Source organism: Erythrolamprus reginae, chromosome 1, assembly GCF_031021105.1.
Source record: "Erythrolamprus reginae isolate rEryReg1 chromosome 1, rEryReg1.hap1, whole genome shotgun sequence".
Classification (NCBI taxonomy): Eukaryota; Metazoa; Chordata; class Lepidosauria; order Squamata; family Dipsadidae; genus Erythrolamprus; species Erythrolamprus reginae.
The window spans coordinates 28,378,814-28,403,439 of NC_091950.1; the positions used below are offsets into that span (position 1 = coordinate 28,378,814).

The 24,626-nt window shown below is 41.2% G+C and overlaps 1 protein-coding gene and 1 long non-coding RNA gene across 4 annotated transcripts; one reads left to right on the plus strand and one right to left on the minus strand.

Moving 5' to 3' along the window:
* Positions 1 to 5,692: 5,692 nt before the first annotated feature.
* MED26 (mediator complex subunit 26) lies at positions 5,693 to 17,063 on the plus strand. Its single transcript, XM_070748240.1, has 3 exons — positions 5,693 to 6,162; positions 11,114 to 11,188; positions 14,215 to 17,063. The coding sequence occupies exons 1-3, from the start codon at positions 6,088 to 6,090 to the stop codon at positions 15,895 to 15,897; spliced, it is 1,833 nt and encodes a 610-aa protein (XP_070604341.1). The 5' UTR covers positions 5,693 to 6,087; the 3' UTR covers positions 15,898 to 17,063.
* LOC139165199 (uncharacterized) lies at positions 11,898 to 24,625 on the minus strand. 3 transcript variants are annotated; one of them, XR_011558762.1, is made up of 4 exons: positions 24,505 to 24,625; positions 23,305 to 23,441; positions 22,463 to 22,529; positions 11,898 to 12,014 (listed from the first exon to the last, which is right to left on the minus strand). It is a non-coding gene; the product is annotated as an uncharacterized lncRNA (long non-coding RNA). The 3 variants fall into 3 exon arrangements; XR_011558761.1 differs by lacking the exon at positions 11,898 to 12,014 and adding an exon at positions 19,688 to 19,843; XR_011558760.1 differs by lacking the exon at positions 11,898 to 12,014 and having other exon boundaries at positions 22,348 to 22,529.
* Position 24,626: the final 1 nt, after the last annotated feature.

A 24,626-nucleotide genomic window follows, 5' to 3' on the forward strand; every position in this document is an offset into this window, starting at 1 on the left:
TTGAGATGGCAGTTGCAATTTGATCCCAAGGTTAAGATTTTTGTTTATTTCAAACTCCATGCAAAGTCTCATGTAGACACTTAGAAACTTCATGCCTGCTTAAGACATCTGTGAGCAAGCAGTCTGCATGTTGTGTACAGGTAGTTGTCTACTCACAAACACAACTGAGCCCAAAATTTCCTCACTTGCTAAGTCAGTGAGTTGTGCCCAGTGGTGGGCTCCTACGGGTATGGTCAGGTATGCAGTACCGGTAGCAAAATTTTGATATTTTTTTTTCTTTTTTTCCCTTCTGGGCTCTGGGTATGTTTTTCCTATGACAGTAAACGAGGTTGAATGTGTATAATTTTAGAAGAGCTGTGCGTGCATTTGTGTACATGCACTTTATATAGTACATGCACTTTATACTGCCTGGACAGGGAGGAACGCAGTGGGGTAGCGAAAATGCAGCTGCACCCCAGAACACCCAATTGTTGTACGCCGCCCTGAGTCGCCTTGAGAAGGGCGGCATAGAAATCTAATGAATGAATGAATGAATGAATGAATGAATGAATGAATGAATGAATGAATGAATTTGCACTGAAAGATGTTGAAACAAAATGCATAAACCACGCCCAGTGTGGTAGTAAAAATTTTGGTAGCCCATCACTGGTTGTGCCCCATTTTATGACCGTTTTTTTGTCCCAGTGGTTAAGCAACTTACTGCAGTCAAGTGAATCAGGCAGTTATTAAGTGAGTCTCACTTTCCCCATTGACTTTACTTATTGGAAGCCAGCTGGGAAGGTTGCAAATGGTGATCACATGACCCTGGGACAGTGCAGCTGTCATAAATATATATACCCATTACCTAGGGCCCAAATTTTGATCACATGCCCATGGAGATGTTGCAATGGTCACAATGTTTCAATGCTGTTGTAACTTTAACCACTAAATGAATGGTTGTAAATCAAGGACTCCCTATAATAGCAGATTTATTAAACAATAAGGGAGATTGTTTAATGCGGTTTGCTGAGATGGCACAGTGGTTAGTACTGCAGGCTACTTCTGCTGACTGCAATTTGGCAAATCAAATCTCACCAGACTCACCATTGACTCAGCCTTCCATCCTTCCGAGGTGGGTAAAATGAAGACACAGATTGTTGGGGACAATATGCTGACTCTGTAAAAAGCTTAGAGAGGGCCGTGAAAGCACTGTGAAGTGGTATATAAGTCTAAGTGCTATTGTGCAGTATGGACCAGAGACAAACTGAATTTAGGAGCTAGGACTGAAGTTACTGGAAAAAGCAGACATCTTATTCAGACAGAAGATCCCTGGAGGAAGGAAGAATGCACGGTAGAACCCAGTAAGGGCAAGCAAAATTGCTGCATTTACCCAAAAAAAGAAGACCAGAAGTCAGTAAGGAATTCAACCAGCATGATGGATTTCTACTCTAAGAAGTTGAGGAAAGGGTTATTCCCACTTTTTTATCGCCTCCCTGGGCTAAAAGCAACTTGAAACTACTGTACAATAACCAAGTTTGATAAGTAGCAACTGCATGAGATAAGGGAGGGAGGGAGCAAACAAGCAGGCAAGATAGTTAAGTAACTGTAAAACACTCTGCATGTAAATTATCAATTTGTTAAACTGGGGCTTCTGTACAATAGGAATAAGCATAATTTACTTAATTCATTTCATCATTCTAGCCATGGTCTATCCATGGCAGGATGAAGGCTTCTTTCATGTTTCCAACCAATACGGTCCGGAGGTTTGTTTGTTTTTTGCCAATTGAACCTGCAATATGTGCTAATGTCATTGATCCATCTTGTTTTAAGTTCTCTTTCTTGGACACTTTTTTTATTAACTGGGATCCATTTTATGGATTCATCCATTCTATGCCTTGGCCCACTGCCACCAGTTCTTCTTGCTATGTAACCAGCCCATTTCCATTATTTTAGTCTCTTGATATTTATTTAAAAATACTAAAAATAAACATCAGTTTAAATTGGAGAACTCTGAGTGTGTGTGTGTGAATCAGTGGAGCTCACAATTTCCCCTAATTTTTCATACATTGTACCTTATAAGGAGGCTTGACCCAGTTCAGAAAAGTTTGACTAGTCCTACTCCAATGTACCCATACTTAGTGGCGCCTTATCCCAAAAGTGCTTTTTCAAAAAGCAACTGGACTTCATTTTTTCCCTGAAGACGTTTCACTTTTCATCCAAGCTCTTTAGTTCTGATTCGGTGAGACCTCTTCAAGGAAGTTCAGATGCCTTTTGAAAAAGCACCTTTGACCTGGATGACTGAGCATCTCCACAGACATTGCCTTACCCAATCCACATAGGAATTGTCTGTTGTGTTGAAAACTGCCTTTTATTGTGTCTTCATTCTGGAACCTTTCCATATGGTTCATAGACTGATATCTTCCTAGGGAAAATTCTGTTCTTTTTTCTTCATGAGTCTCACATATTCAAACTTTCATAAATAAATTTTCATTCGTACAAATACAAGGCACAAAACTGTGCATTATTACTATGCCATGGCATTATATAATACAGTAATGGCATTGTATAATAATCAGCCTTATATATATACATATGTTTTTTTTTGTCAAGGAGAACTTGTGGCCTAGAGGTTAAAGCTATTGCCTTACAGGCAGACTGCCCAGATTCAAATCCTGCTAAGGTTATGGCTAGCTGATGAGAGCAAAATTGTTTGAAATAGCTCTATACTAGTCTCTCCCTTCTTTTTCAGCAAAAATGTTTTACACACACACACACACACACCTTGATCAAATCCTAGCTGATAAACAAGGATTGAGCTCCAGAAAAATCAAAGTAGGAAAGTGAGAAAGTAGAAGTAGATAAACACATCTGAGTCTTCTTTAAAAATAAGTAGCATGGAAGGTGTTTTTTGATGCTAAGTGAATAATTTTGATCTGCAGCTCTGAAATAAACTGGGGAATTAGGGGGAAATCCTGGAAGAAGACAGCTGTCATTTCCGCACATTGAGAAGAACATTGGAGAGATGCATCCAGGAAACTCCCTTTTTTTCAAAGACTTTTTTTTATATGTTACCTGATATACCAAATAATTCTTGCTTAATGTTTCAATTCCTCTTTTTTGTATTCTCTCTTACTATCCTTATAAATATTTATCATGAAATGTTCCTAAGCAGCCATCCTGGATATCTAGATATCCCCTATTTTTCATTTTCATACAGCTTACAACCATTTATTTACAAGTTCAAACAACTGCAATGATTTACTGAAATTATGACAAGAAAAGTCATAAAACTGGGCAAAATTCATTTTAAAAAGTTTAACTTAGCAACATAAACTTGAGGCTCAGTTGTAGTCTTGAGACCTGTACAATGTACTCCAAATACCAATAGCATTTAGACCAGGGAAGGCTTGCTATCTTTGGCGCTACCACTGTGCCCTCTGATTCTGTCGCGGGCATGTGCATGCGCCCATCGGCGTGAAATTTTGTTTCTGCATAGCAAGGAAAGTCGTGCACAAGTGAGATTTTGATACTTTTGCTTCCGCGCATGCATGGAAGCAAAAAATCACCGAAAATCACCAAAACCTCACTTGCGCATCTTCCCATAAGATTTTACTTGCGCATGCGCAGAAGCGAAATTTCGCACAGGGACATGCATGTGTCAGGAGCACGCAGCTGCACACGCATTCTCAAAATCCCTACCAGAATGGAGCACCTTACCATTCTGGTAGCAGTCCTTCACTGATTTAGACTTATATACCACTTCAATGCTTTACAGCCCTGTCTAAGTAATTTACAGAGAATCAGCATCTTGTCTCAAACAATCTGGGTCCTCATTTTACTGACCTTGGAAGATAGAAGGCTGAGTCAACCTTGAGCCTACTGAGATTCAATCTGCCAAATTGCTGGCAGCAGAAGTAGAGGTAGCTTGTAGTATTGCCCTCTAACCACTGCAACACCAAGGCTAGGCCCACATTTTACTTTTTATCATATTGGTGGTTTCACTAATAGAGAACAATACACTCTAATACTGAATTAGAGAGTTATGGTGCATCTATATTTTGAGAAATCTGCCATTATCTGAATGATTATGGTAAACGTGCTGTGTTGAAAGTACTGTATATCTCAAATATACTGAAGTCAACGAATAACTGAAACAGACTCTGTTTCTGAGCAGAATGTAAAATGTTTACCGACTTGTCTAGCAAATGACATTTCTGGTAATTGTGATGTGTAATAAGCTTAATGAACTACATGATGTCTTCATTCAATTTAATGCTGCATACAATGCTTTTAAATGCAAAGGTGCATAAATATGGAATGGCAAGTGGCTGAAACAATGAGGCGCCCAAATCCAAAAGATCAAAGTAATGACTGTTGGATAAAAGTACCAAGAGTCCTTGGAGAGGGATGGCATACAAATCTAATTAATAAATAATAAATAAATGAATTTCAATTATCAAGAACTGCCATACAGTATTACATTCTTTCCTCAAACTGTTTTCCAAATAATACCAATAATCCAACACAGGGTGGCTGAAAATCAGCTGACCAATGCCCAATACCTTTAAGTTACAAAAATATAAGGAACTGTATGTGTAAACTGGAAGGAATATGAAAGTGCTTTTCTCCATAGCTCATTGTTTTGTCCTTTTCACCTATTTTCGCTTTTAATAATAAACATTTATTTATAATGCCCTTTTAACAAAGGGCATAACAGCATGTTAGCAATAGCACTTTTTAACAGAGCCAGCATATTGGAAAACTATTCAGAATCAAGGATTGCAGCATCATTTTGGTTATCTTTTTGCTCACTTAGATAACTTGTCTGCTTCCATTACTTGGGGAAATTGTGTGTGTAGATCAACAACGTGCGCGTCTGAATAGCTGGCCTGGAACAAAAAAACGTATTAAAGTGACAGCTCCATTCAAACTTGGGATTCTTTAAACGAATGCCCGTTGGGAATTGTAGTCTTCTGTGGTAACGGTGCCCACTAAGGGGGGGGGGGGGGAATCTTGAGGAGAAATCGTTCTCCACCTTCCAAGATGATCTCGTACTAGGGCTAAATAATGATCAAATTATATAGCCGTCCCTCAGAAGAGATGCCCGTTTTATCCCTCCAGAATTATCATTTGTAACCCAATTTGTAAATAAAAGTGAGGATTGGTTTCATTACTAGCAAGATGAGAGAAATAAGATGTGACAATAACGACTGTGAAGCGCGAAGACAGAAACATATATTCGTACTTTGCAAATGGACTATAATTAAAATAATTGTTTACTTGACCCCTATGACTATCATTAAGTGTTGTACCTCATGATTCTTGACAAATGTATCTTTTTCTTTTATGTACACTGAAGGAACATGCACCAAGGACAAATTCCTTGCGTGTGCAATCACACTTGGACAATAAATAATTCTATTCTATTCTACCAATGCGCTAGTGACAGGAACGGCTCTTTTCCCGCCTTTTGCCGTTTCTAAAGCTTTCCGCCGCCGCTCGGGGCTCTATCTCCCTCTACCTCTCTCTCCAGTCATCTCCGCGGGATCTTCTGCGCAGGCGCGGATGGCTCCGACTTTTCCCGCCTGCGAGTACCTATCGCGGACACGCACGGAACGAACAGAAGGCCGAATTCTCACTCTCTCTCCTTCCCTCCCTCCCAAGCAGATCAATGCTCTTGGCGGGAGTACCCGACGCCCTGCGTCGTGACGTCACAGACGCGACGTTCTGCGTCCGTGCGTCGGGCGCCGTCAGCGTCGGGCGTGTCCCAGGATGCACTGCGCGGGGCTGGCTCCTGGCCACAGTTGAGCTCGGCCTCCTCCTCCGTCTCCTCGGTGGAGCCGAGCGGCGCCGAGCGGCGGCCCCGGTGGGTCCAGGACGTGTCGGCCGAGGCTGTTTTCTCCCCGTGCTTCCCGAGGGCGGTCGCGAGAGCCTCCTTCCCCCTGACTGGTGGGGCGCTTGAGCCCAGCGGAACATGCGGCTCCGGTTGCCCCGCGGCGAGGCCGGCGAGTGAGAAACCGAGGGAGGGAGGGAGGAGGGGAGGGCGGTGGGGCCTCCTCTCGCCCCCAATCTGCTGGGCCCGGGGCTCTTCCTCCCCCCAGGGAGGCAATGACAGCGGCTCCGGGACCGTCCCCGCAGCAGATCAGGGACCGGCTGCTGCAGGCCATCGACCCCAACAGCAATGTGAGTAAAAAGCCTGATAGGTCCAAAAGGATGGATCTCTCCAGCTTGTCTCAAACTACTTGCCTTGTTTTTCTGTTCCTTCAACAGTCCCTGTTCAGTCCCAGGTGACATGAGCCATGCTGACTTGAAAGTATGGTGGATTGTGGTCCACCACATGTGTAAGAAGTCTTGGTCAAAAGACACTAGGGAGAAGGAGAACCATCTTCTATCCTGCTTAGAGATAGGATTCCTGTAGTTGGAGGTGTATGTATCTCTTTGGGGGGGGAGGGGGGTCTGAGAGAGACAGTCAGTCTGTAGATTTCTTTTATCTACCAGTGTTTCCCAATCTTGGCAACTTGAAGTTGTCTGGACTTCAACTCCCAGAATTCCCCAGCCAGCAAATGCTGGCTGGGGAATTCTGGGAGTTAAAGTCCAGATGTCTTCAAGTTACCAAGTTTGGGAAACATCTACACAAATTATGCATCGGATAGGGTTGGTGGCAGGAAGGTTTGGAATCTGAACACTACTCTTCTTGTTGCTTTCTTTCTCTCTCTCTGTTCCTCCATTTGCGTGGCTGCTGGAGCAATTCGCCTCCCTCCTCCCATATTTTGCCAAAAAGTAGGTACTACATGAAAAGGATTGTCTATAGTCCTCTTCTGGAGTCTCTGGATCTTTTATCATCTTCCCAACTGTATTCTATAATGCCCAATAATTAGCGCTGCCTGAAGCTTGTTTTTAGTTCTTTGCTGATTATTTACTGTATTCTCATTCTCTTCCCTCAGTTATCCAAATCTGTAGTGTTTTTTTGTCTGACACTATTTTTCCCTCTCCCCCCTCCCCTTCTTTTTTGCTTCTTCAGAATAGCATAAGTTGTGTAGTATAGCTCAGAGATAGACAGTGATGGTCTGCCAGTGAGCAATAATTTGGTATTTATTTGCTGGGGCTGAGGAGGGTGACTTGCGATGGTTTGGGCTAATATTATTTTGTTTTAAGGGCTTTTTGAAATACAGTACTTCATCTGACCTCTTTCTCTGAGCATCTATATGTTCTGTACTAATATAAGAGTACCTTTGCCTTTCCTTGCTTTGCTTTTGTGCATTATCCCTAATCCACCATGTATTAGCTATGTGTGAATCTGCTTTGTACAATCATATTCCATGGGTCCGAGCGGGGAAATTTTACTGCATTTTTGTTCTCATTCTCCCAGTCCCAGAATATTTGTAGAGCAGGGTCTTGAGCTGTACTCCATTGAAATTTATAAAATTATTTATTACTTCAGCTTGCGGCATCTCCTAATTCCTTCACATCCAGCCTGTATTTTTTGCAACTATTCCTTTCTATGCTGCTCTTATAACCCTGTTTTTGAGGTGTGAGATGGATATTATTTAAGTAAAGCCTCATTATCCTGAATCTTTGGACTTCTTATTCAATATCAACTTATTATAATGAGTTTATTTATTTTTATTATACTTTCTAGAAAATTTAAAAAAATATTATCTTTTACTTAAAATGTTTTGTCTAACAGAGCAGTAGCTCTAATGGGTAACTACGGTAACTGTTGTAAATTACTCATCTGGTATATCATGCATATAATTTGCAAAAAATAAGGCCCAATGGAAAGCACATAAAATTATGTTTAACTACATGGAAACATCCCAAGTAAAAGACTCACATATATGAGAGCTAAGGAAACAAATTATTCTCAAAAATCTATAGGCATAACATTCAGAACATTTATACTGATGATTATATTAAGCTGAATGATTATACTAAGTTAAAACTACAGTGCTGGCCTTTGTTAATAATTCTTGAGAGTTTTATCATTTGCCATATTTCAGATCAGGCCCTTACATTACTACTCACTCTTCTTTGGCAGTTGTTCCTTCAGCTGCCATAAGGAGAGAGACTGTGTTTATGAGTTCTTTAGAATCACTGTGAGTAAGTAAAAGAGATAGTCTGGATGTGCTTTTCTCTACTACACTCTAAGTATATGGAGATAGCACTTTATATCAGGGTGAAGATACATGGCATGTAAATAGTCCTGTTGTAGAAGAGCCAGTTGACTCTTGCAGGCTTCCCTTACGCTTTCTCTCAAAAAAGTCTGAATATATTTGCATGTTCACGTAGGTTTTGGTTTCTTATTTAAAGTATGTGACTTATCCTTCAAATGTTTGGAGGATAGTATATGCTTTATCAGACATATGTATTCTTTAGATACATCAGGAAGTTATGCCATTTTTTTCTTTCAAATCTAGGACTATTGACTTTTTTAAATTTATGCTACACTGTTCCTCAGAATGAAAGCTTAAGGGAAGCCTGCAAGAGTCAATTGGCTCTTCTACAACAGGACTGTTTACATGCCATGTAACTTTACACTGATATAAAGTGACTATTTCTACGAATGTAGAGCGTGCATAGCATACATAGTGCTCCCTCCAGGTTTTTTTTCTTATTACAACAACGTGAGTTGGCTGGATTGAGAGAGAGTGACAGGCCAAAATTACTCAATAGGCTTTCATGGTAAAAGAGAACTGCAGGTAGCCCTCAACTTACACTTGACCATTTAGTGACCATTCAAAGATACAGTGGCGCTGAAAAAAGTGACATGACAATTTTTCGCACTTACAACCGTTGCAACATTCCCCATGATCGCTTGATCAAAATTTAAATGCTTGGCAACTAACACATATTTATGATGGTTGCAGTGTCCTAGGATCATGTGACCACCCTTTGCTACCTTTCCTGCAAGCGAAATCAATGAAGAAGCCAGTCACTTAACACCCTTATTACTAACTTAACAGCTGTATTTACACTTAACAGCTATGGCAAGAAAGGTCATAAAATGAGTCAAAACTTACTTAACCAATGTCTTATTTAACCACAGAAATGTTGGGCTCAGTTGTTGTACGATATGGATTATCTGTAAACCTGATTTTCTCGGTCCTCTTCCGAGAATACCTTAAATGCTATACTACTGATTTTCATTTGTCTTTTTTACAGGCATTAAACTTCTTTTGCGGATAGGTTGATATATGATGATTTTAGTATTGTGGAAAGTATGCTTAGACCATGTGTGTCAAACTGGATTTCTACAAGGGCCATATCAGCATTGTTGTTCTCCTTGGGATGGGGGTGGGGATAAGATGGACACCTCCTGTAGCATCCTGCTGGCCAAAATGGCTAGCAGGGTGCCACACTTCCTACCCCCTGTGCCCTGTTTTCAGCCTGGATAGCTTGAAGTTCTTTGCTGGCCAAAACAGGGTATGGTGGGAGTGTGTGTGACTGCACAATACCACGTATTTGGCTTGGAATGCTTCTATAGCACTCTGCCAGCTAAAATGGGGCACGGGCCATACGTGGCCGCACTGTACTCCATTTTCAGCCTGCACAGCCTCCTGCAGCACTTTGCTGCAGGAGGTCTGTGGGCTGGTCCTTTGCTATTTCCAGGCCAGCCTCATGGATCAGACTTAAACACCATTGGTCTAGACACACCTTTTGTCCCTGTGTAGTAACTTTTGCCTTCAGGCAATTTGAAATGATACCTTGCAGCCCTTTTCTGGTGGATTGAGATGACCCAGCCTCACTATATAAGGCAGAATAATTGTGTTAAAACACATTTATTTCCTTGTCTTTTCCCATTCAGCCTCATTCCCAGCTGATGATTTCTCCTTTAAAAATTTTAAACCACGCTTTTATAAAATAGATGATATATACATTAAAAAAAGTAGTATACTTCAGACTCTTGTTTATGTTTTTTGCCTTGTTGCCTTCTTAGGCAACGGTTTGGTAAATGTAAAAGAATTGTGTGATTCTCTTTACTGAACATTAGGTTGTGCTATACAATCTCTAAGATACCTACAATCTTTATATACTATAGTAGTAGAATTATTTATAAAAAATGTGAATCGCTGATGAACTTAGGTGTTTTTAGTTGGTCTTAATAAAAGTGCCTTGCTATTGCCAGCCATAGATTATTACTTCATTTAAATTACTTTTTATGTTAGTAACTTCGCAATACTCTCTTCTGTAGCTATCTTTTTCATAAGCGTTTTAAGGGGCAGAATAGTTGAAGGGCACCTTTTTTTTAATGCTCCAATTGCTTTACTCCTACTAGGGATTGCTACTATTAATTGAAAGCGTATCCACTGCAGATTTGTGTTGCAAGCCATGAAGAAGATAAAAATAATGGAAATGTGGAAATGTGTTTAGTTACATATGTGTGTATGAACATGTCCTGATAATGGCATGCAATATTAAGAAGGTACAGCTTCATAATGTAGGTCACTGAGATGGTGTCATGGCATCTAGTATGTCCAGGGAAATGATCATAATCACGACACCTTAATTTTTGGAGCCAATGCTATGGACCAAGGGCATCTTATTTATGGCAAATCGAGTTCTGTGCTTTATTTATTGGACACCCCTTCAAGCCATTTTTCATGTAGAATAATTAAGCTGCTTTATATAACTAAGTTTGAGAATAAAATCCCAATTCTGACAATAATAAAATTTAGAGTATCAGAAAACAGGAGGCAGCATACTGGAATCTATTTAAGTCATGTGTCTACAGTATAACGCCAAAGAAACCCAGAGAATTAGAAATGTTTTCACTTATTAAAAAAAGTAGGAAACCCTAAGTGGAAAAAAAGAGTTCCAGGGAAATATATTTTCAGCAGGAAAAGCATCATCTTTTGACGCTGCCTGCTTCAAATATTTCAATTCTCATGTAGGGAATTCCAGGGAGTCCACTGACATAGGCAGCTCTACTGTCTAGTGTAGGGGTTTCCAAACTTGGTAACTCTAAGACTTTTGGACTTTAACTCCCAGAATTCTCCAGCCAACTTCATTCTGTAAGTTGAAGTCCACAAGTCTTAAAGCTGCCAATTTTGAAGACTTCTGGTCTACTGTGACATTACATGGTATAGTAGTTAAAGCATAAGGATACTTACTTTCTGTTTGTCTTTTTCCACAGATACATAATATGGTGGCAGTACTGGAAGTGATCTCCAGCTTGGAGAAATACCCCATCACCAAAGAGGCACTTGAGGTTTGTTCCTACAGCAAATATTATTTTTCCCGATAAGGAAAAAAAAAACCCTGCATAGAATACTAGAAAATGCCAGAAGTAGTAGGCATGGTATTTGAAGTTGTAGGAGGAGTTACAGGAGGTTGTAGAAGGACATGTGATGTGATATCTGGAAAAATACGGCATACTTCATTTAATCTTCCCAGGAAAGATTGAAAGCAAACAAGGTCCAGCCAGAAGAACATCATGGTTTCAAAATCTAAGGGACACGTTTGGACACGTTTTTTTGTATGGCAGTTGATAAAAATAGGATTTTTATCCTATTTTGTTATATGCCGCTTATTCCAGTTTGAAAACTTACATTCAACTTCTTGTTAGGCTGGATAATACTTTGTGATTGAGAGAAATGGGCTCTCACTGTTTTGACACAAGAACAACAGCAAACAACTGGATTCTACTGGTCTGTCTCTGAAATCCAAAGAAGCTCCAGGGGTCCCAGCAATTGCACAATCTTGTATTCCCAGTCTCTATTTTGACTGACATTCTGTAGTCTCCTCCAACATGGGAGGGCAGAGGAAGCTGTTCATCCAAGAATTATGGTGGTTTCGCCTCTTTTTTTTTAAATTCCTTTTTCAGATTCTTTTTCTTCACAATAAGATGAGCCCAGCATAAGCAGATTTAAACCAACTACTACTTTTTGTAATTCCCCATAAATATGTGTTTACTAATTTTCAGTTTTCAGAATTTTGTAATGTCTGCCGACTGGATGTGTATATACCATACTGAATAAGGCAGAACTTTTTTTGTTTGATTGCATGGCTTTTGTTCCCCACCTTCTTCTGTCCATCTGTTGATTAAAGGAGAGAAGAACATCCCAGTAGTGAATTATTGTGGTTGATAAAAATGTGAACCTTTTAATCCAGACAATTGTGCTAGGAACTTATCAGGATGTGCTTGGAACGTATAAATATAAATATGGAATGGATAAATACTATAAATATTTTTAATTATTCAAGGCTTTGGAAACTCCCCAGTCTGATTTAATATAAGCAAATGCATAAAAACAAGTAGAAATAAGAATAATATAAACAAGAATAATAAACATAATTTAAGCAAACTACCTCACAAGAAATAAAGCACCGCTTTCACTTCTTGTCTGCTAAGATTCGATCCCCTGAGAAGACAGACACTTAAATTCATTACCTGTCATATTTTGGCCAAAGTTATTATCTTAACCAAATGTAACTTGATAAGAGTCATCTAAAAGGAAATGCAACAAGCAAGGACAGATTCACATCAAGCTTTTGCAGTTTATGTTTGTGAGCATTTGCAAATAGGTCATTTTGAACCTTAGTGAACTGGGTAAAGTTGCACACCATCAAATGTCCATATTCTGTGACAGTTCGTGGATTTTAAACTCTCCTTGTGATAAAAAAATTGACTCATAAAAAGGATTATTATTGACAACTTGCCTGAACTTGTTAACAGCTCACCTATTGCTGTAGCCTGTGGAATTCCGTGGAAGCTGCCCCCAGCTTTCTCTGCCAGCATCGGTCAAAAAGAGGGAGTGTAATTTTTAACTGGTTTATGCTACAAATTTCATTTGCAGTTGAGATTATTCTCTGCTTGCCCTGACTTATTAAGTGCAGGATGGCTTTCATTTCCTTTGTTGATTTTGATTCAGCTTGATTTATTCTGCCATTTCAAGGTATATTTGGATGGGGTCGGTCTTTATAGGGATATTCTGCAACATTTAATTTATGTATGTATTCATGTTACACATGATTATAGATTCGGGGGGGGGGGTTGATTAACCAAAGAACATTCTTTTGCTTTACCTATCAATTTGATTTTTTACTAAACATAGTTTTGATTCAAATGCTATACAAAATATTTTTTCGGGGTAATATTAAAATAAGTCTAGAGTTTTTGAAAAAACAAACAAACCACATGATAGCATTTATATCATAAATGTCAAAAATTTAAATCCAAATATTTATTAGATTTAATGTATATATTTGGAAATACAACAGTTTTAGAAAGATGATAATTTATTTGATTTTAAAAGTCCATAGCGCGCTGTATATAGCAATAGCTCTTTCTCTCCCCCACCCCCAATAATGATACGGTAGGTTTTTGAAATGGGCTGGACTAAGAGTGAGTGACTAGCTTAAAGTCACCCAGAAACCTTCTGTAGTTGTGGCTAGATTGAAAGCTGGGTCTCTGCTCTAGTCCAATATCTTAAATCATTATACGGCACTAGATGGGTTTGGATCAGTTCTATGGAACCTGTAGTAATTTGGCGACCTGGGTTGCTAGAACCGGCAGTAACTCAGGCCTGCCATACCCCTGAACTGGTTCTCTTGGCGTCACCGTAATTGCGGCCATCTTGTTTTTTGTTTCTGCACATGCACAGAAGCTGTTTTTTCTTTTGTGCATGTGCGAAAGCTGGTTTTAAGCACTGCACATGTGTGCCCTCATGGTTAAAGTATCCTGACTCTGTAAACTGCTTAGAGAAGGCTGGAAAGCACTGTGAAGCGATATATAAGTCTAAGTGCTATTGCTATTTAAATGGTTCTAGTGTTCTTAGTTTACCATATTAGAATCATATGAAAAATCATATGAAGAATCATATGAAAAACACAATCTGAGGCTGTAGTTGATTAGAATTGTATCAAAATATAGCTGCCATATTTGATTTACATTTTGGGGATTACAAATTAACTTTAGCAAAAGGAGCCATTTCTCAAAATAGAAACATTTTTTTTAGCAAAATCTGCAATCAATTTTCTGGATATTTTCCCACCTCACAAGTTCTTTGCTCCTTCATTGTACTTTTCAGCCTTTTCTGACTGCGATTAAGAAACGAGACTCAGAGTCAGCTCTTGAATTGCCCTATAATCCTTTTCCTCCTCTGGGCCTTGTCAGAACATACAGGCCCATTGAGAGAGAGATAAAAAAGGAGTTTCTCCATTCCTGATATTTGATGAGAGATGTCTTTTAAAATAATTTTCTTTGTTTTGTTCTTTTAAAAAAAAACACCGTAGGAAACACGGCTGGGGAAGCTCATCAACGACGTGAGGAAGAAAACCAAGAATGAGGAGCTTGCTAAACGGGCCAAAAAACTGTTGCGGAATTGGCAGAAGCTGATTGAGCCCGTTTCACAGAACGAAGCCACCTTGAGAGGATTGCCAAATCCCCCTGGATCAGCCAACGGCGGGGCTCACAACTGCCGAGTGGAATCCTCTCCTGGGGCTGTGATTGGATCCAAACCCATCCAAGATGTGAAGAATCGAAACGATGTCCAAAAGCTGCACTCTCCAAAGCCAGGGAACAGGAAGAGGCAAAGTGAGCCCAAGGATGGTCTTCCTCTGCCGCTGCCAAAAGTTTCCAAAGCCAGTTATGAAGTATTACAAAACTCTTCTCCACCTCCCACCAATGGGATCGGTGGAAGCCCAGAGAGCTTTCCTAGCCCTCCGGATGTGAGCCTTCTCCCGGGGCCAGAAGGCAACAGGGAGGAGGTGAGTGAAAATGACAAGCCCAGCAAGATCCCCATCAACGCAGTGAGGCCTCACACCAGCTCTCCGGGACTCTTCAAAACGTCCGGGACGTCCTTACTCCTGAAAGCGGCAGTGCTGCAGCAGCAGCAGCAGCATGAAAAAGCAGAGGAGGCTGTTGCCAGCCAACCGAGGAGTCCCCGTTGCTCCTCATTCAGTCCCAGGAATGTCAGGTTGGAAACGTTTGCTCGGCAACATACCACGTACTCTCCCAAGAACTTGACGCTTGCCCCATGCCCAAGGCCCCCTCTTCCGGATGTCCCAGTGCCCTTATCGCCACCTCCCCCCTCTCTAGTACAGCTGTCACCGCAGCCAGCTCTAGCAAAGAGACTGGAGGCATCTCATCAAGCGGACCCTGAAGCATCCTCCCTTCACGATCAGGAGCAGCCGAGAGTGCCCGAGGGCCAACTTCAGCTCAGTGCAGGAGCCTCTCCCGGCAGCGGAGCAGGCTCCCATTCGGTAGAGTCCTTGGCACCCTTGATTGATTTATCCCCGGATGCTTCGAGGATGGACAGTGACAGCGCTGCTTCAGGGTCTGACAGCAAGAAGAAGAAAAAATACCGGCCCAAAGACCACACGGCCAACATGGACGGGCAGCTGGTGGAAGGCGGGGTCAAGCCCGTGCGGTTAAAAAAAGAGCGCCGGCTGACTTTTGACCCCATGACGGGCGAGATCAAGACTTTAGCACAGAGGGACTCTTTGCAGGTGGAGCTTCCTGCTCTTGCTGAGCAGCACAGGACAGGCACAGACAAGCAGGACCCGAAGCCGCCTCTGCAGAGTCCCTTTGAACAGACGAATTGGAAAGAGTTGTCCCGGAACGAAATAATCCAGTCCTATTTAAACAGGCAGAGTAGTTTGCTGTCCTCCTCAGGGGTGCAGACTCCGGGGGCTCACTACTTCATGTCTGAATATTTAAAGCAGGAGGAAAGCACTAGGAGAGAAGCCCGGAAAACCCACGTCCTGGCTCCACACAGCAAACCTGCAGACTTGCCTGGGGTAACACGGGAGGTGACACAGGATGACCTTGACAGGATATGCAGCCAACACTGGCCTGGCGTGAATGGATGTTATGATACACAGGGTAACTGGTATGATTGGACGCAATGCATATCGCTCGATCCACACGGGGATGAAGGGCGCCTGAACATCCTGCCTTACGTCTGCCTAGACTGAGTACAGTTTTGCTAAGATGCTTTTCTTTTCTTTTTTTACACTGGCAGGTTAGGAAAGTGGCCAGGTGCTGTGCCATCCCCCCATCTACCCCCCATCACGCCGAAAGAGGCTCACAAAATCAGAGAGGGTGTGTCAGAGAGAGCTGGACGCTGGCAGTTTCTTCTTTCCTGTTATTTTTTTTTCCTTTTTTTGTGAAGTGCTGCTACCAGTTTACTAACAAAATTGCAAAAGGGAGGCATAACAAAAGGTTTGATTTTTTTAAAAAAATACACCAAGTAGAGTCCTGAACTCTAGCAAGCCAGCTGTTAGGAAACAAAGCGAAACAGATGTGTTCATTTTCCAAAGGTGAAAACCGTTTCCAGCTATTTGTTCAATGCCGGAAATCCAAGGTCAGGCAGGTACAGGCGGGTCATTGTGGAAATGAAACATTTAACACAAGAGTAGTTGAGTCTATTTATTTGTCTTGATTTTCTTTTAAAAGAAATAATACGGCAGTAAGAGGTTTTTAAACATAAAACTGTGCAAAACCCCTAGGTAGTTCTTCTTTACGTTGCATCTCTCTTCAAGTGTCCCCCTGATGTGGAGATGTGACTTGCAATGATATGGGCTCTGCGGTGCAGGAAGGGCCAGAGAGATGGGGGTAGGGGAGAGATGGCCACCTTCGGCTCAGCATTCCATAGACTTTCATAGGGCGTAGTCTGGTTTCAGTTTCAATTCAGATCCATGAAATGCTGCAAAAAGTGTTCACAGTTCTCCCAGCACCACCACCACCAGCCTAAGCACGTTAACCCTCTTTCTGTAGATTTTCTACGGGAAAGCGCGTGGGGAGGGGGCGGAAGGTGTGTGGGGGTTTCGTGTTTTTTTCCCCCCTGTTAAACAAAGAAAATTCCAACTTGTACCGAGGGTGCTACTAGTTTGTAAATGTCCTGTGAAGGGGGAGACAGAAGCCTGTTTGTATGCTGGAAATATACTTGTTACCATTCCTTTAGATATTGTTTGCCTTATGGATATCCATCACAAAAGCGACTTGCAAAAACAGCCTTAGTGAATGTACAGTAAATAGACTTCTGTGTTCTTGGGCACAGAAGGGAGCAACTTTGCTATTGGTCCTTTCAGTGGACACATTGTGATATAAATGTGGAAATAAAAAAAAAATTTGCACAAAATACACTGTCACTTTCTAATATTTCAAAAATGGCCAGGTACAGATGAGGGTTTATCAAATGGGGTTGCGAGTGGAAGCGGAGTTCTCCTTGTCTCCTGCTGGACAATTAAAAGATTAAATTTATAAAATGTATGTTTTCTGCACCCACCAAGTCTGTGACTAGAGATACATAACTTGAGGCCATGGGGCCCTGTATATCCTCTCCTCCCACTTCTGCCTTGGCTAAAGCTCCCAGAACTCTCTTCAAAAGAGCCGTTGAATTGTTTAGTGTATCGGTGGGAGAAGAGTTATGAAATATATGGAGTGTAATATTAATTGCATTTAATTAATTCAGATTTAATTAAGTGTACCTTTAAATTAAATCAAATTTAGTCTTTGTCCTGGTCCTGCATGTTTTTTGAGCATGATTCTAACAATCCACTCAAATGCCCGGTTTGGTTATTGTCTTCAGTCCTCAACAGAAGAACCTCAGCTGCAGACAATGCTTAGAAATATTCTTTCTCTCAATATCCAGGAAAAATAAACATGACTTGTTTTATACAGGTATGTCTTGACTTGCAACATTGGTTTAATGACTCTTCATAGTTATGACAGTGATTTTAAAAGTGACTTACAACCAGGACCGCCTTCTGCCGCATGAATCCCAGCGACCGGTTAGGTCCCACAGAGTTGGCCTTCTCCTGGTCCCGTCAACTAAGTAATGTCGCTTGGCGGGACCCAGGAGAAGAGCCTTCTCTGTGACGGCCCCGACCCTCTGGAACCAGCTTCCCCCAGATATCAGAGTTGCCCCCACCCTCCTTGCCTTTCGCAAGCTCATTAAAACCCACTTCTGTCCTCAGGCATGGGATAATTGAAATTCCCTTCCCCCTAGGCTTATAGAATTTATACATGGTATGCTTGTATGTATGAGTGGTTCTTTAAATTGGGGTTTTTTAGATTGTTTTTAATATTAGATTTGTTTACATTGTCTTTTTATATTGTTGTTAGCTGCCCCGAGTCTTCGGAGAGGGGCGGCATACAAATCTAATAAATACAAATACAGTTCTTGCACCTATGGCCACTGCATTTTCCCCATGGTCATACACCCAAAATTCAGGCGCTTCAGCAACTGGCATGCATTTACAACTGCTGTAAATAGTTGCCAGTTGCTACTTGTCTGAATTTTGATCACATGATCACGGGGACACTTCAGTGGCCGTAGGTCAGTGATGGCGAATCTATGGCACGGGTGCCAGAGGTGGCACATGGAGCCATATCCCTAACTCAGCTCCAACGTGCATGCATGTGCCAGCCACCTGATTTTTTGCTAGCACAAAGGCTCTGGGAGGGCGTTTTTGGCTTCTGGGGGTGGGGGTGGAGTAGGGCGTTTTTACCCCCCTCCAGCTCCAGGGAAGCCTTTGGGGCCTGGGGAGGGCAAAACACGAGCCTATTGGGCCCACCAGAAATTGGGGAACAGGCCATTTTCGGCCCCCGGGGGGCGGGGGGACACTGTTTTCACCTTCCCCATGCTCTTTCGGCACCCAAGGGAAAAAAGGTTCGTCATCACTGCCGTAGGTGCAAGGACTAGTGTTTGAAGTCACATGATCACCATTGCAACCTTCTTCCCAGGGGGCTTCCAACAAACAGTTTTTAAGATGGATTGGCTTAATAACTAGTGATTCATTTGACAGACATACTAAAAATTATAAAACTGGACAACTCAATTGCATTGCTTAGTGTAGTGTTTTCCCAACCTTGGCAACTTGAAGATATCTGGACTTCAACTCCCAGAATTCCCCAGCCAGCATTTGCTGGCTGGGGAATTCTGGGAGTTGAAGTCCAGATATCTTCAAGTTGCCAAGGTTGGGAAACACTGGCTTAGTGGATGGTCTAGGCCCAATTATGGCTCTAAGTCAAAGACTACCTGTATTTTAATTTGCAAAATGTTTTGCAATTGAAAAGTGCTAGATAATTTAATTATATTTGAGATCCTTGTTGTACTGTGCACTGTGCACTCATTACCAATTCCTAGAAATTGTGGCAGTTTTAGTCCAGTAATACCTTTGAGGCACAGCATTTCCACTGCAGTGTCAAAACAAAGTGTGTCTTTAGATTTAAACTACAGGTAGTCCTCAAATTACGACCACAATTGAGCTCAACATTTCTGTTGCTAAGTAAAATAGTTGTTAAGTGAACTTTACCCCATGTTATGATTTGCCACATTTGCTAAGTCAATCACTGCAGTTGTTAATGTAGTTGTTAAGTGACCCTGGCTTCCCCATTGGCTTAGCTTGTCAGAAGTTTGCAAAAGGGATCACATGGCCCCGGGGAATGGTCATAAATATGAATCTATTGCTAAGCATCTTAATTTTGATTACATGACCACGGTTATGCTGCAAAGGTGGTAACTGAAAATCCGTCATAAGTCACTTTTTCAGCACCATTGTAACTTTGAATGGTCGCTAAATGAAGTATTGTAAGTCAAGGACTACCTGCATCCTGGAATATTTACTCACATAACTTCTTCAATTGGATGACAATCGGGGTATATTATTGCAAAATCTTTGACTTTTTGTCAGGAGAAAAAAGCAAGTAAAATTGCAATCAAGCAAATGTCGAACTTCAGCCCAACAGATTTATTTTTTTTTTTAAAAAACAACGTTCATTCATAAATTGAAGGCTCTCGGAAGGCTTGAAATCTATGCTTGCTGTTGTGTTCTGTATAACTTTTCTTGGTCTTAAGTTAGCATGACAGGGTTGATGTCACAACTCCAATTTTGTGGGTGTTGCAGTCCGCTGCACCTGGAAGGGCATGTGTTGATTTGCTGTTTGGACTGGTTGGACTTAGTTTTTCCAGTATACAGTATTAGCCTTTAAAAAAAAACTTTCCATGCTCTTCCAAGATCTAGACAACAGATGTGCAGTCTCTATAAATTAAGCTACAAGCATTTCCCAAAACAGACACATTTCAGTGGAGTGTATATAGTTCTAGTTCATACAGTAAAAGGTGTTTTATGTATGGTAGCAAGGGGAATTTGTGACATTCAGATACCGTTCTCAGTATTCCACATCATTGACTGTGGCTGCTGAGAGTAATCTGGATTCACTGCCTCCGTAGTCTTCACAGTTGTTTTTTTTTAACCATCCTATGTACCAGTCTGACTTATTCTAGCCAGTTTCATCCATAAAAACATTCCGAGGTGGTTGCTTTTTTCAAGCAATTGCAGTCATGGAAAAGTAAGCTCTAAATCTTTTGTCAAAACATTGTTTTCTTATTTCTTCCCATTATTTACGGCATCAATTTCTATGCAAGAATTCAATAAATGAAGCTTTCCTGGAATTTTCTGATTTTTTAAAAACAAAAACTTAAAACTACTACAGGAGAAACAGAAAAAGAAATATATGACCGTGGGACCCGATAAGATCTTTTAACCTTTGCTGACTAGCACAGCCTTCTCTCGGTATACAGTATATGCTACTCCTGCTACCAGTAGCTCCACTATAATTGGGTGTGATTGCACAAGATGCCTAACAGTCTTAGCACTACCTGTGGGTTAGTTACTCAGCGCAGTAATCTGATGCCCAATGAGCAAACAAAGAAGACTGGTATAATTATACTGGGAGCAATGACTTGAGTTGGTATCTCAGCTGTTTTTGTGGCTGTCAATTCCTGGTATTTTAAATGCTGCTGTAAAAATTCCACAATGGCCTGATGAGAATCAGTGTGAAAAAAAAACAAACTACTTCCGGTACCTTCTGCCTGTAACCTCTTCTAGTTCCTATTTCACCCTCTCATATATATGGGGGAGAAAGGATGAGATAAGAGTGTTCTGGGAAACATCTTGTGGATATTCCAAATTTTGTTTCAGATGCCCGAAGAGCCGCCCCGAGTTTGCGGAGAGGGGCAGCATATAAATCCAATAAATCTAAATCTAAGAAATAACCAACCTTGTTAACCCTTACTTCAAGATTTGAATGATACTGTGAATCATAAATAGATAAGAGCCTCACCCAGTGACTAATATTGAATATGGAGTGGATATTAAGGCTTTTTTTTTTCTTAAAATGATTTAGTTTCTAGGTTTGGTCATCACATTGACACATTGATGTGGTTTACTATGTAATGTGATAGTTCTGAGGTGGTACTTCTGATCCGCGGATGATGATGATGATGATGATGATTATTATTATTATTATTATTATTATTATTATTATTATTTATTGGATTTGTATGCCGCCCCTCTCCGTGGACTCGGGGCGGCTAACAACAGTGACAAAAACAGAATGTAAAAATCCAATACTAAAAACAGCTAAAACCCTTGTTATAAAACCAATACCATTGGAAGAGTATTTTACTTCACTTGGTCTGTGATTCTGTTTGCCTATAGCTAATTTTAAATTTATTTTCTTTAAACTCATGTTTAGGTTTTGTACATAGGCTGATTTTTTTTTTAGTAAACCAGTGTAGCAAGGGCTGCTGGCATTGGATTGTGATAGGGGGGAAAAAAAGATTCTAATTTACTGGGAGACATTTGGGCAGTCACAGTTTCTTAGCCAGAACTTTGTCTTGGTGAGGTGGGACTGAAGGAATAAACATTGTGTATGTCACTTTATTTTGTCAATGTTTATATATGTTTTTCCAAAAACAAATTAATAAAACAAAATGGGAAAACAAGGAAAAGCCAATTTAAATAATAGAAGTGTGTACAATATGTTAAAAAAAGAAATCTGGCCTGAGCCCACAAATCTGCACCATTGATTCGCCCACATTTCTACAACACTCCGTGGCCTGCACTGGCTGCCGATCAGTTTCCGGTCACAATTCAAAGTGTTAGTAATGACCTTTAAAGTTGTACATGGCATTGCACCAGAATACCTCCGGAACCACCTTCTACCGCACGAATCCCAGCGGCCGATAAGGTCCCACAGAGTTAGCCTTCTCCGGGTCCCGTCGACTAAACGATGTCGTCTGGCAGGCCCCAGGGGAAGAGCCTTCTCTGTGGTGGCCCCGGCCCTCTGGAATCAACTCCCCCCGGAGGTCAGAATGGCCCCCACCCTCCTTGTCTTTCGCAAATTACTCAAGACCCACCTATATCGCCAGGCATGGGGGAACTGAGACACCTCCCCCAGGCTCCTATATTTTATGATTGGTATGTATGTGTTGCATGGTTTTTTAACTTTTGGGGTTTTATATATATATATATATTTCTTTTAATATTAGATTTGTTTTACTATTCTTTTACTATTGTTGTGAGCCACCCCGAGTCTTCGGAGAGGGACGGCATACAATAATAATAATAGAAACCTTTTAAAAAAATTAAAATAGGTTAGCTGTACCTAATTCATTAAAGCAAAAGAAAAATAGGCAATTTAGCAAAGTAAAATTAAGACAATTTAGAAGGAGTTAGCCTGCAAACTGACTTTAAAGGCATGTTGAGGGCTTCAGGATCTTCACCAAGTCATCATTTGGGAGACACCATTCACTCTACTGCAGATGGCATGAGAAAGAAAAGAAGGGGCAAGCATAAGTTATAGGCTTATTGTAATTATGCTTTTATGTTTGAGAACATAAACACTTAAAGCTAATTCAAATAACATGCTGAATTGTATTGCTATGGCAAATGCATTTCTTAGGCCCAGTTTACTTTGACAGAAACATGAAAAGTTTACGTGTGCAAAACATTTTAAAATATTTTGACATCTACATTGCCAATATAAGTATTCTGACTATGATATGAAGAAATGTTGCTTGAGGATGGAACAAGGCACTCAAGAAATTCTGAATTTTATTCTGCAGAATTCAGCAAACTTGGGATTATTGTATTTAGTCCTGAGTTTTAACAGAATACCTTTTTCTGCTTTGTGCAGAACATCCTAGTGGAATCCTCAATACCAGATGTCTGTAATTTCATGTTTGGAACTTTATTTTGTGAGATCTGCTTCAATGGTAATGTACATTATTCGGGGATAAGTGAGCTTACTGAGCACTGTCAGCCCGTTAGCTTCTCACTTTAGAGATACTGTACCTTAGTTTCCAGAATGAGTCCTATCAGTAGCATTAAGATTGACACTTTGAGATTGCATTTGTGCAGCACCTGATAGTATGCAGAAATACAGCCATTCCTCAACTTATGACCAGAAATGAGCCCAAAATTTATGTTGCTAAGTGAGAAATGTTTTGCCACATTTATCTTTTTTTCTTGCCATATTTGTTAAGTGAATCACTGCAGTTGTTAAGCGTGGTTTTAAGTGAATCCGGTTACCTCATCGAGTTGGCTTGTCAGAAGTTTGCAACAGGATCACATGACCCCTGGACCACTTGCAACCATCCTAAGTGTGAGTCAGTTGTCAAGCATCCGAATGTAAATCACGTGACCATGGGGGAAATGCTGCAACTGTCCTGTGGAAAAATGGGCACAAGTCACTATTTTCAGTGCCGTTGTAACTTTGAATGGTCACTAAGTGAACTCTTGTTAAGTGGACGACTACTGTATGCAAGTGCAGGCGTGAATAAATGAGCAACGTGGGGCTCGGGGCTTGGAAGAGATGGAGCCTGTGCCCCTCTCCATATGTTATTCTAGGGGGGGGGAAATGAGTCTAATTTTATCGGTGATACTACTTAATCGATTGACAGAGTTGGACGGGACCATGTAGGCAGTGAAGAGCCACACCATTTTTTACAGTGGGTGTGGCTTATTTTGTAAGCATGGCTTGATGGTCATGTGACTAGGTGGGAGTGGCTTATGAACCATATGACTGGATAGGAATGGCTTGATCATGTGATTGGCTTAAAGGTGGCAAACTTGATGTCACTCACATCAAGGGTTTGGGTTCTGGTGCCTGGCCTCTCCTTGCCTCAAAGAGATACAAGATATTTACTATTACTGACCATCCAAAATATACTATTTCATCCTATATGTATATGGGTACATACATATACACAGGCACTCAAAAATATACATTATCTATGACAGTGTTTCCCAACCTTGGCAACTTGAAGATATCTGGACTTCAACTCCCAGAAGTCCCCAGCCAGCAAATGCTGGCTGGGGACTTATGGGAGTTGAAGTCCAGATATCTTCAAGTTGCCAAGGTTGGGAAACCCTGATCTGCTATATGTAAGCTCCATTTTTGCTTTAGTCCAACCCCCGCACCCAAGTAGGAGACCCTTACACTAGGGGTAGGCAAAGTGGGCTCTTCTATGACATGCCGACTTCAACTCCCAGAATTCCTGAGCTAGCATGATTGGCTCAGGAATTCTGGGAGTTGAAGTCCACGTGTCATAGAAGAGCCCACTTTGCCTACCCCTACGGCCTGTACCAGTTGTGACAGATGGAACTCGAGTCTTTTCTTGAAAGTTCCCAGTGATGAAGCTCCCACGATATATAATTTTAAAAAACCTGAACCTTAGTCCTTTCTCGCTCCTCCTCCCTGCCCCGCCCCCCTCCTCCAGTGCCGCTCACCGCAAAGAAAGCGAAACCAGGCGGCGGCTCCTTCCCCCGTTGCCAGGGCCACCCGCTGAGGACTTCGCTTTTTTCCGAAATTGGACGTAAGCCGTCTCCCCGGCTTCCGTCGCTATGGCACG

Coding starts and splice junctions, on each gene's coding strand:
- MED26 (XM_070748240.1), top strand. CDS start 6,088: ATGACAGCGGCTCCGGGACCGTCCCCGCAGCAGATCAGGGACCGGCTG. Junction 6,163..11,113: donor CCATCGACCCCAACAGCAAT/GTGAGTAAAAAG, acceptor CTTTTTCCACAG/ATACATAATATGGTGGCAGT. Junction 11,189..14,214: donor TCACCAAAGAGGCACTTGAG/GTTTGTTCCTAC, acceptor AAAACACCGTAG/GAAACACGGCTGGGGAAGCT.